This window comes from Stenella coeruleoalba (genome assembly GCF_951394435.1).
Source record: "Stenella coeruleoalba genome assembly, chromosome: X".
Lineage (NCBI taxonomy): Eukaryota > Metazoa > Chordata > Mammalia > Artiodactyla > Delphinidae > Stenella > Stenella coeruleoalba.
The window spans coordinates 15,582,789-15,595,311 of record NC_137152.1 but is presented as its reverse complement, the minus strand read 5'-3'; the positions used below and the strand labels follow the sequence as shown (position 1 = coordinate 15,595,311).

The 12,523-nt window shown below is 47.8% G+C and overlaps 1 protein-coding gene across 7 annotated transcripts in view; it reads left to right on the top strand.

Moving 5' to 3' along the window:
- The window catches only part of SH3KBP1 (SH3 domain containing kinase binding protein 1), a gene marked incomplete at its 3' end in the record, with an annotated part of 345,340 nt that overhangs the window by 306,813 nt on the left and 26,004 nt on the right, over positions 1-12,523 (top strand). For all 7 annotated transcript variants that reach the window (XM_079910179.1, XM_079910173.1, XM_079910175.1 and 4 more), the window contains one exon: positions 3,240-3,325. In XM_079910179.1, coding sequence (XP_079766305.1) covers positions 3,240-3,325 — 86 coding nt within the window. The remainder of the gene's footprint in view (positions 1-3,239; positions 3,326-12,523) is intronic.

The window sequence follows — 12,523 nt, the reverse complement described above, 5'->3', positions numbered from 1 at the left end:
TATTTGTCGCCTTGACATTGTAACATAAGCATCTGTCCCTGTTGTCATTAACTGTTTATATGTATCATTTTAATGGCTGTATAAAAGTCCATCATGTATCATAGGTTATTCAACTGTTCCCCTATTTATGAGAGACTCCAGTTGTTTTCAGTTTTTCTTTATTACAAATAATGCTGTGATAAACATCTTGATCCGCAAAACCCAGTTGGGTATTTCAGACTATCTCTTTAGCGAAGACCCGATGAACGTTTTAAATGCTATTGATATACACCCTGTTCTTAAAAATTACTTCTTTTTACCCTGCCCTGTTCCCCAAGGGCTTGGAGGTAACTTTCAAAAATGCATATAAAAGAATAAAATAGTTAAGAGTGACAGTAAAGGGGAAATAAGGGCAGAAAAGTAATACAGCCCAAGATCGGATAAGCACCACAATGGGCATAGAGTTCTCTACGGCCCCCCTCGAGAGAGAGGCTCACATTGGACTAGAAGCTTCCAGGTATCAAACCAAAGAGGGAAATGGTAGCTCCAAGATCCACAGTTACTAAAATGCACGAATAAGCCACATGTTCAGAAGCAGCCGAGTTGTTCTGAGATACACATGGTTCACTGACATGCAAATCTCCCCATCCACGCCTCCAACCCCTGCCCCCATGACGTTCTCCCCAGCTGCCCACTAGGGCGTCACCTCCAACCATCCTCACCTTTGGCCAAAAAAAAAGGTCAGTGGAATTAACTGGACTTTCCTTGCCTGAGTGACCTCTCTCCCTGGACAGAACATGTGTTTTCGTAAATTTTAATCCTTGATGTGTTTCCAAAAGGACAGAGCTGTCTGGCTGTGAGTATAACTTGAGTTCGGTCTGTGAGTTGGGAAGATGACAGCACCAAATCTTTCAGGCTCTGTAGATACCAAGTAATAAGATTAAGAGCCCTCAAGAACTTTTAAAAATGAAAATGCTGGGCTTCCCTGGTGACACAGTGGTTAAGAATCTGCCTGGCAATGCAGGGGACACGGGTTCGAGCCCTGGTCCGGGATGATCCCACATGCCGCGGAGCAACTAAGCCCGTGCGGCACAACTACTGAGCCTGCGCTCTGGAGCCCGCGAGCCACAACTACTGAGCCCACGAGCCACAACTACTGAAGCCCACATGCCTAGAGCCCGTGCTCCACAATGAGAGAAGCCCTCACATCGCAACGAAGAGTAGCCCCCGCTCGCCGCAATTAGAGAAAGCCCGCATGCAGCAACGAAGACCCAGTGCAGCCAAAAATTTAAAGAATAAAAAAAAAAAAAAAGAAAATGCTTTCTTACTAATAGTACCACATTTCTAAAACATTTCATTCAGAAGTTTACATTCAAATTAGCAGATGCTCGGGCCCTGCCAATAAAGTTTTGAAATAAACATCCTTAATCCTGCCATTCCTGTTGGCTCGCTGTCTGTCCAAGGGAGTGTGCCCCGTGGGGCCTGAGCTTCGGTAGCCGGTGGGGTGGAGAGGGGGTCTGCTACAGAAATTTGGCCCGGGGGTCCCACAGCCTTGGGAGGTTGAGGTGAGGCAGTCTCCTAAGGCACATGCACAGTCTTAGAGCCGTACTTTCTCTTGGTGGAGACGAAGCCATTGGGCCCAGCCCTGGTTCCCTGGAGTTCTCACCTCTGCTTGTCTTCTGGCCGAGGGTGCTTGAGGTTAAGAGCCAGTCTTGTTCACTTGGGAGCTGAGGGAAGCTGACCTCTGTCTACTGGGCCTTCTCCACTGTCACAAGGATACGCATGTCTCGCTGAATGCCACCCCCATCACCCCTTCTTGGGTGGGGAATCCAGAAGTCTGCCCCTTACCTCCAGGTTTACAGGTCGCCAGCTTCTGCTTTCCTCTGTCCCCATTGCCTCCAGGACAAACTAAACCCCGAGGGACTCAGCCCAGCACCGTCTGACCTTTGCCAACCTTTCTCCTCTCACTGCTCTCTGAGGATCTCACACTTTAGCCCGGCCACACTGGGCACTCCCAGCTACCCTTGGGTCCTTGCTCCGTCATGCCTCTTACTGATACGTCCTCTGTCCCTTTTCCTCCAAGGCCCAACTGTGATGCCGCCTCCTCTGTGTGCTCCCAGTGCGCCCCGCAGATCTCTGTCTTGACCCAGTTCTTGATTCCCTTAAGACCTGGATGTGCCTATATGTTACCCAGCCTGTGCCATGTGGGCCCGGGGCTGTCTGTCTCCCATTTAGACCACGAGACCCTCCGGAGTAGGTACGACCTGGCTTGGCCCACTCATCACCCCCAGCATGGTGGGTATTTGACAATACGCACCTGGAATAAATCTGTTACTCGTTGTGTAGTTCGGCTGCCTGGTGAGCACGGGGGGCTGTGAGATGGACTATTTCTGTTGCTTTCCCGGGAACAACTACTTGGCTTCTCCCTCTCATTTCGTGGACAAGAACCTCTCATTTTAAGGGCAAGGATCTTTTCCTATTTCACTTGCCATCACAGACCTTGGATAATCTTGTTCAGGGCTCATCCGCCTGAAAGGGTCCCCAGAGCTGCCCGTTTGGAGGGATTTGGAGGAACCTTCTGCCCATGCATGAGTGGCTGCTTCTCTCATCGTGTTGGAGGCCTGTCCCCATCATCCCAAAGGGCTGCTCCTAGCCCAGATAGAGAGGGAAGTCTCTCGTGTCCTGATGGGCACAGGGCCACCCACCCAACAGCTGTCTGATTTTACAGGCCCATGCCCCAGCGCCAGCTTTCAGGCTGCCAGATCTCAACTTGACACCTTGTGCCTGTCAACAGCCTGGGTGGTGCCTCCGCTCCAGGCCAGAAACCCTTTTTCTCAAGGTTAAAAGTAGCCGACCTTTGACAAGCAACATTGGCTAAATTCCTGGCTCCTTAAAAGGGAAGCTCCTGGGTATCGTTTGCTGGTGCTTATTTGGCCATGGGGCAGGAGCGGGCCCTACGTCGCACCCTGTGGACCAACAGGAGGGTTTGTGGTTGAAGGTGCATTGCTGAACAGTCGTTATTAAAATAGCCGTCTCTGAAAATGTGTGTGGGAGGGGAGGGCCTCCAGTCTGTCGGCCGGTTTGCACCACGGCCCATGTGGCTGGACAGCTTGTCAGCCCCCGCTGGTCAGCCCCAGAGGCGACAGTGTGACCCATCCCCCATGCAGCGTACTCCTTAACTTGTGTGCAGCGAGAAAGCTGACGAAATGACAAGGACACACGCCAATTATTAAATGCCCGGACTTGTGTCTTTAATGTAGGGGTGACGGTCCAAAGATCGACTTGGCGGGCAGTTCGATCTCCGGCATCCTGGACAAGGACCTCTCGGACCGCAGCAATGACATCGGTGAGTAAGGAGAGCATTCTCGCTTCTCTTTGCAAAACTTTAAAAGAACCACAGAGCTTGATTTGCCCCTTCCACCAGCCTGATGAGAACGAACACAACCATTTAAATGCAAGGCTAACAACCCTCAGTTGGTTTTAGATATTGCAGTCTCGTAAAGATGGGAAGTAATGGTGGTTTCCACGTTAAAACAGAACGCCTGGGATTTTTACTCTCCCCGGCCTTAGGAAAAATTCCTCGCAAGGTCTAATGAAAAGAAATGTTGGGGCTTCCCTGGTGGCACAGTGGTTGAGAGTCCGCCTGCCGATGCAGGGGACACGGGTTCGTGCCCCGGTCCGGGAAGATCCCACATGCCGCGGAGCGGCTGGGCCCGGGAGCCGTGGCCGCTGAGCCTGCGCGTCCGGAGCCTGTGCTCCGCAACGGGAGAGGCCACAGCAGTGAGAGGCCCCCATACCGCAAAAAAAAAAAAAAAAAGAAATGATGAACAGACCTTTTGGAGAAGTGGGGATTAGCACTTTATATTCATATTTTCCAGCAATTTATGTATTTAGTCTAAAAAGGTGAATGGGTGGACATGCAGCATGGCGGAATTCACTGTAGACACAGCACTAAGTGTTTTGACTTTGAGTTAAAAATGAGCTTTGATGCGGTAATTGCCACTTAGTTCAGAACGTGAGTGAGTTTTCCTGAGGTCAAGATACCACCATGTGACAGATGGGAAGGTAGCTCGAGTCCGTGGGTAAACAGGCAGAGGGCTTTGGGGGGATGTGCGTGGGTGGAGTGCGGTCAAGTGCGTGCTGGTTGAGGCCTCTGTTGGTGTGACGGGGTGACAGCCCTTTTAAGAAATCCAGATTCAGGGACCACATTTCTTTCAGCTTTACATCTTTTGTTTGTACCTGTCATGGTCAGAAGTTAGCACTCTCATATTCTACATGACAGAGAGGGATACATTTTGGACTTGGCCTTTCATAAGTTACATTTTTTTATTTTGAAATAATTAGAGATTCACATGCAGTTGTAAGAAACAGTGCAGAGAGAATCACATACCGTTTGCCCGGTTTCTTCCAGCAGTAGCATCTTATGAACTATAGTGCAAGGTCACAAGCAGGATATTGACATTGATACACCCCACCAGACTCCTCAGTTGTAGTGGTACTTATGTGTATTTAGTTCTCTGCAGTTTGGTCACGTGTAGGGTTGTGTATCCACCACCACAGTCAAGATACAGAACATTTCCCTCACTGCTAGGATCCATCATGTTGCCGTTTTATAACCACTAACCACACGTCCCTCCCCACTCCTCTTCCCTAACCTCTGGCAGCCACTATCAAGGATTGATTTGTCATGGAAGGTTCCAGCATGATTTGCATTGGCCGCTCAATTTAGAAACAAACGTCCGACAGCTGGCAGGCCTTGTAAGAGAATGCTCACTAGGGCGCCCAACATGAGCATTCTCATCACCTGGGGTTACTCTTTCTTGGGTGCAGTTTTCTTCTGAACCTGCTAATAGAGTTGCATCTTTGCAACTGCTGACCTGCAGTGTCTGGTCTGATCTTATGACAGCTTGGGAGTAGGATATGTCATGACCGTAAATACCAAAAGTGTTTGCCCTGGTTCCAGAAACTGTTTTACATCCTCGCTTAGCCTTTGAGAAGCGCAGTCAAGAAGCGTGACCAGGAGCTTCTGACGGCTTGGGCTGATGCAATAATAGAAACACTAGCCTGCTGTAGCTTTGGACTTGGTTAAAGGGCAGAGGAGAGCAGAGCAGCGGTTGGCCGTGAATGAGAAGGAAGCACCAGAATGAGCCTGATTAAGTTCTGGTTTTACTGCTGTGGTTCAACATTTGGGCCCCATTTTATGGCAGGCTGGCCCGTTGGCGAAGTGACAGTGAGGGTCACACGGGGCCCGCCACAGGAAGGGAGGTATCACCCGCCGCCAGGACGCACAGGGCCGTGCCTTGCTTGTCAAGAGCGTTGGCCTCTGAGCCTTGTTTTCTTTGGGTCTGGAGATGGCTGAGGTGGCTGTCACGAAAACACTGACAAGCTGGTTGGGAAACGTTGGGGACGTTGATGGGGGAGGGTTAGCCTATGGAAGCTCTTCGTACTGTGTATGTATCTGGGCGCCCAGAAAGAGATGCTGAGGTGTGGCTCACTCTCATTTTGCCAAGAAGACATTAATCCCAGGAGACTATAATTCCTGAAGCTAATAATTTAGTGTATGTATTATTTGCATTGCCAGAAGTGATGCTTGGCAGCCTTGTAAGCAAGCACTAAATCCTTGAGTACCTACTGCTCAAGTGCAAGGTTATACTACTCATACACAGGCCCTGCTTTCCAGGGGCTTTGGGTCTGTTGCGGCCCCTAAGACGGCAAATGGAAAGTGTAACACTGACGGTCTGTCTAAATGCTGACGGAGTGGTAGAAAGTAAGACTGATCAGAGTTGGGGCTGCTCCTTGGTGCCTAGGATGTCAGGGTAGGCTCCCTGAAGGGGGACAGACTTACCTGGATCTGGAAGTTGGATTCGCTTCGGTAGAGGCAGAGGCAGGGAAATCACAGGGAGAGGGCTGATACCTGAGCATAGGTTGGCCTGGCTGCGGCAGAGAGCTTGCGCTGACGTGGAGGGGTGGTGCTGACCCGGAAATGGAAGTCGGGGCTGGATTGAGTTTGAGAGGGATGGATTTGTAATTTTTTCTGCAGGCAGTGGGAGCTCTTGATGGTTGACACTGAAGTGACATGATCGGGTCTAAAAATTCAGATAATAAGCGATGGAGCTTTGTGGGACCAATCAGATGAAGGGAAGGTGGGTGACAGGGAGCCAGGTTATTTGATAGTTCGCCTGAGAGGTAGTGAGAGGGAGCCAGAGTGGAGCTGCTCAGAAGAGGCTTGTGAAACAAGGGGTAGCTGCGCAAGCAGCAATGCGAGAGAATGAGCGCTGGTCCTCGGGAACAGATGGGATTTGGGAGGAGGAGAGAATGATTTGTTAGCTCTGAGGTTTTAGGGTTGGGTGACTGATTGGTGGGGGGAAATGACTTGGGTAGAAATAAGCATATCCGGAGGAGGAACTGGTTTGGGGGGAAACGTGATGAATTTACGCATGTTGACACTGAGATTTGGGTGGATGTCCCATGTCAGTGCTGGACGAGGACTTGAAGGTGGAGCCTGAGGCCAGAGCGGCGGGCAGAGCTTGGCGTCTGCAGACCTGGGTTTGAGTGCTGTTGATTCTGCTGCTTCCTGGCTGGGTGACCTTCTGTAACTTACACCAGCTCTCTGAGCTTCAGCTTCGTTCTCTATAAAGAGTTCTAACGTCTCTCTAAGCTTCCTCACCTTGCCTTCCAGAATTACGTAAAATCTGTTGATGAGCTGCCAAAAGACAGAGGTGCTTATTATTAACGTTGTTGTTTGCTTAAAAGAGATAAAGTCAAGAAGATAAATAAAATCCTTACCATGAAAAAAGAGAAAGAAGGACCTAGAACTGAAGACTAAACCTTGTGCAAAGCCCTCATCTAAGGGAAAAGTGGGCTCTTGCAACATCACAGGGGCCAACGGAGGAGAGGATTTTAAGCAAAGTGTCTTAGGTCCAGATGCAGAAATGTTCTTTGCAGATGGGTCGGTCAAGATTAGGACATTGCCAAGGGGCTGGCTCTCTTCAGGGCTGCTTTTGTATATCTGCTTTTGTAGCATTTGTTCATTGTTTTGAATCAAGAAGGAAATTATTTGTACCAGAATGTCTTGTTAGTGTTTCAGACAATTGAAGCTGTCCAAATGCGGGCCGCTGCGAATAACAGAATACAGCCTTGAAAGCCATTGGAAATCATCGTTGTTAGCTATAAATAAATCTGTGTTTCCTCTTAATAAAGCTATAATTTTAAATTATTATCATATTAAATTAGGGAGCATGGCTTTTTCAGATCTCGTGTGGGCAGCTACCAGCATCTGTCAGCCCGAGATAATTTAGAATGAAATCAGTTGGTCCAAAGCTAACTTGTTGATGTCAGTTTGAGATACTGTTTGTATCAAACTATGCGGCCATATTTCAAGTAACATAATAGGAAGCATGGGTGAGCTCCAACACAGGCCTGCACATGAATAGAAATGAAAATTAAATTGTCTGGTTTTCTCTTGCTGACGGAAGAACCTCTGTTCCGATTGAATGGGAGATTAGAGGCCGCAGAGTCAAGTGCCGTAACATTTACTTTTATTATGTGCATATTGTAGTTCCCATGGCATGGTGGGATTTACTGTTACACTTCAATGCTACGGAGATTTTCTGTTCCTTTCACACTAAAGCACGTAGCAACAGGCCTCCAGGTGCGAAGCAGCCTGGGAACTGAGCCATCTAGTTTCAACTAATTGACTTCAAAAAAAAGCCCTTCTCATTCCTCCTAAGTTGCTTGCCTTCTTTGTTTTGACTCTTGTTTTCCATTCTATTCAAATCTCATCATACCTTTCCCACTTCCGTCTCTTTACATGGACACCACCCCTGTTCACTTGAGGAAGCTGATTTCCCCTCTATCTTTTCAACTGACCCCACAGACCCACACTTCACATGCCAGTCAGTTTGGGGCCAAGTATTACCAGCTTTACAGTCTATGGTCTTAGGATGTGGAACTGGTTTGGAAGCTTTGAAGGCAAACTTCAGCTTGTTCTCGGATCTCTCACCGATGCCTCGGCCTGTGGTTCATTCAGACCAGGAAATGTAAAAGCACTTCCCTGCCTGTGCCCTGGGAATGCTATTAAGAGCTAATTGCTTGTGGCTGGGGTGCTGGAGAGCTTCTGAAGCTGGGCTGTGCTGATGGTTGCACGCTCTGTAAATACTAAAAATTATTAAGTTGTACTCTTAAAATGGATGAACTTTATGGTATCTAAATTATACTTCAGTAAAGCTACTGAAAAGAAAAGAGAGCTAACTGAAATTTTCTGAGCATTCACTTTGAGGCCTCACTTTATAAAACAGCTTTGTATATCTATTTAATAGCCACTGTGTTAGTGTTTCTGAGTTGTCTATAAACCAACCTTTTATAAATAGGATTATGTTTTAGGTGTGTTAAGGAAGCTCTCTAAAAGCTTGTAGTGGAATCATTTTGTAATACGAGTAAGTTCCTTCGAGGTGTTAAATAAGTGTATTGTTTTACACAGTTTTCTTAAATTGGGGTCCACCTGGGCATTGATACGTATCGTCACAGCTGTGGTGATAGAATAATCACAAAGCGTTTGGAAGACTTAGGAGTGCTTTTCTAAGAATATTTGGGGGTAGAACAGGCCTTTATAATCTTTGATTCCTCTTTGAGGTACAATTTGTGATAGTTTCTTCTGAGTAACATAACTGTGGGTATTCCGTCCTAGTGTTAGAATCATTCCTCCAGTGCAATGAAGAGCATACGCTCTCTCTCTTCATCTCCCTCTACTGTTGTCCTGAGGTTATAGTGGTGAAATCATAGCAGTGGGAGCGAGCAAGCAAAAGGAAAGAAGGAACTAATAGTCACTGGGTGCCTACTAGACGTTTGGTATATTTTATATATTTCTCATCATCACCATCCCTGTGAGGGAGGTGTAATGTCTCTTGTTTTACAGGGACTGGACAGGGAATGAAGAAAGTCAGGTAATTTGGGCAAGGTTAACCAACTGGTAAATCACAGAGTTGGATTTGAACCTAGTTCCCCCTGACCCGTGGAGCCCAAATTTTCCAGTATATGAGGTTGGTCTATATCAGTGGTTCTCAACCAGTCTCCCCAGGGGACATTTGGCAATGCCTGGAGACATTTTTGATTGTCCCAAATTGGGGGTGGAGGTGGGAGTGGGGATGCTACTGACATCTAGTGGGTGGAGACCAGAAATGCTGTTAAACATTTTACAGTACACAGGGCAGCCCCTGCAGCAAAGACTGATCCGATGCCACTGTCAATAGCACCGAAGTTGAGAAAGCCCAGTCAGTGCCAAGAATCCAGTGGTGAGTTAGGAACAGCTGGGATAGGGACAGTGTCCCCTCAGTTGAGTGCAGCCTTATGGTCCTGGGATGGCCCATCTAATTTCCTGAGAATCTCTATAAAACGGAGTGTGAAAATGGTTTCAGAGCTCTTGGAAACTTGTGAGTTTATATACAAAAAAGTAAATATATTTAAGTTATTCACCTAAGCACGGACCAAGGAAGTTGCCACGACCTTTGAGAGAACGCTCATCCTCTTTCTCCTTGCCCTAGAAAAAAATGATATAATTTGCATCTGGTTTTCATACAGAAAGGGTGTTATGTTTGGGATTAGATACTCTGCCAAGATTTAATACCCAGTGTTTAAGTGGATGTTAAATGAAAGGACAACAACAAACATGAAATTTAATCAGTGCTAAATTAGAAATCTGTGTGGTAAAGCTTAAGCCTGTATATAGTATAAAGCAATTTAATAGTGACCAGTAACAAAATTTTTGTCAATATGACACCAAACCTCTATAAACAAGTGATTAACATTTTAACTTATTTGAAATTTCTGCCTTATGCCATAAGAAACCATTTCTTGGGATTTCTTGGACAGATTTCGGGGAAGAGTTAGATCCCAGGCTTTGGGCTGTTGGTTTTTCTGTCCCCATTTTTATATTTTAACTTTCCCCTTTTGGAACTAGAGAGCCAGTTATTGGGCCTTGTAGCATTTCAGGTCATTGAGCAATTTCTCGGGTTTAATAGGACAACATATACTGTGTCCTGCCTGTCTTAAAGAACACCATGGGTGACATTTGGAGTGTTCCAGAAGGGCTGCTGGCTGAGCATGTGTGTGAACAAGCCGCACCTCTCGGCTCTCTTGGGGTTAGTTGCTCTGACGTGAGAGCTTTCATTTGAGAGCCACAGCTCACTGTTACAGACAGTGTCCCTTTACCAGTGACCTTCAGACATGGTCTTTGGGATCAGGAAGGTGGCTGGCATTACCCGTGCAGAGGAGAGGAAGATGTGGTCCCTGCTATGTCACCATCGACTCTGCACATGAGGCTGTGGGGTGTGCATGTGTGGGGCTCTGGCTCCTATTCAGGGACACCAGTCATGACCAAACTTCAGTTTGTATCAGGATGATTTGAGAAGCACTATGCATTTCTCAAGCGTGGTGATAGAAGGCAAAAGAGATTGTGCTTAGGGTCAAACGCTTTATACCAAGGAAGTGAAACAGGTTGAGCTTGTGATTGCTGGGTCTTGAACCTAGTCAGTCCCTCTGACCGGTTTTGGTTTCCTCCCCGCCCTTCAGGACTTAGCCTTGGCTCAGAAGAGGTTCTCCGCCTGGACCTCCCCGTCCAGTGCCCCTTCCCCTGGTTCCCGACCTCTCGCCTAAGATTCTAGGTTTGTGCTGAGTAAATGAGGCCAATCTGGCCACCGGCATTGGTTTCCAAATCACCTCACCGTCTTAGAGAAGATGGGTTGATGGCAAGCCCTTGTCCTTCTCAGCACTTCCGAGAGTCTGCTGTGTCAGGGTTCCACTGACACATCTACACAGTTAGAAACATCGGTCCAGACCAAAACTGAGGTGCTCACCTCTGCCTGCTTGGCCCCCGGCAGGGCAATCCTGGCCTTTGGCAGTCTGTCGCATGGATGAGGTTCATGCTTACTTTTCATGGGTTCCACAAACTACTTTTACCCCATCCCATCCGATAAGCACAAAAACAATAAACATTCAAAGTGCCAGTGAGAAAAGTTTCATGCCAACTGTACAAACACAGGTGGAGGTTAAGCAGATCCAAGTGGGGGTGACGATCGTAAGTGTTGCATAACCTCCTGGAAGTGATGTATCTGGGGGTGTGAATTATTCTAAAACACAGAGAGCGAACAGTGTCGTCCTGCCCAAGCCACCCACAGCCATCAGCCTGCCCTGAGCAAGAGTGAGTGACTGGTGAGATTGGGGGGGGGGGGGCATTTGGGTGTGCAGCAAGCGTCCTTCAGATGGCTCTTGGCTTGGAGAGGGTCGCAGTGCCCACTAGCTGTGTGGACTTGTGGCCAGCCCCAGAAGCTCACCTGTGTGCAGGGGTGGTGTGCCCTCCTCTGGTACTTCGGTCGCCTCCCTCTCTGTGGTCAGGGCCGTGGCATTCTTCGTTCAGCCCAGCTGCTTAAACACCTCTGCTTTTGCTATACTCTGAGACCATTTTCAGCTTTAAGGATACAAATGCAGAGGGACACCTAGTGGATTCAAAGTAGTCTATACACAGCAAAGAGGCGTACGTAGTATCCCGTGTTACATCCGCAGTGGGCCCCACTGAGGCCTCTGAGGTGGGAATGAATGTGGAAGCAAGAAGGGAACAGGTGACAGTCAGCTCTCAGGTTGCACGTGGCATTTACTTGGCCTGCGATGCCCCCTCCACCCACTGGCTGTGGATTCAGGGATTGGCAGAGCCCTGTTATGGCTTCTCTTTGACTTGTAAATATCCAGAGGGATACACAACCTGCCAGAAAACGATGCTCAAGTACCCCTTTGTCATACTAAAAGCGTTGTAGACAAACTCCCCTTTATTAAGGAGGAAAGTTGAGTTATCAGACTCCTTGTAGCCATGGACTCTCGCTAGGGCATGGTCTGGGAACCTCAGCCCACGCTGCTTCCCACTGCCTTTGGTTCATTAAAAGAGAAAAGTGCTGAGCACTTGCAGAGTGAGGTTGGGGGCCCCATTAGAAGGGAACTGGATCTGGTGGTGACAAGCTAAGATGAGGTGTCAGTGAACAGGGAGGCCTGATTTCAAGCCAGAGAATCTTTCTTTAGCTTCCCGATGCCCTGTGGTAGCACTCTCCGCCTCCCCAGGCGGGAGTCCTTTCTCCCGGGGTGGTGCCTGATCTTTGGAATTTCCCAGGCTCACTTACCCCCAATCCCCCCCCCCAAAAAGCCTAATTTGAGGGCCTGCTGGTTTTTATTTTACTAACGAAGCACATTTTAAAAAACAAATGCCATCGCCTGTAGAAAGGATATAATCTCCAATTTAAAAATTGAACACATTTGACTTACTGAGAGACTCTCAATGTTGACCTTCTTTTTCTTGGCACTTTATGTATGCATTGGGGATAACTTTGTCGTGAATGCATACTAGTGCTTCGGGTGGCTTCAGATTTGAATTCGTAGCTCCGCAGTCCAGGTTGAGTGAGTCTCAGCTCCTTTTTCCTCTTCTTTATGACAGGGTTAGTTACTAATGCCCACCTACCTCAGAGGATTGTTGTAAAATATAGACATGGTGTGACGTGGCTGAGAC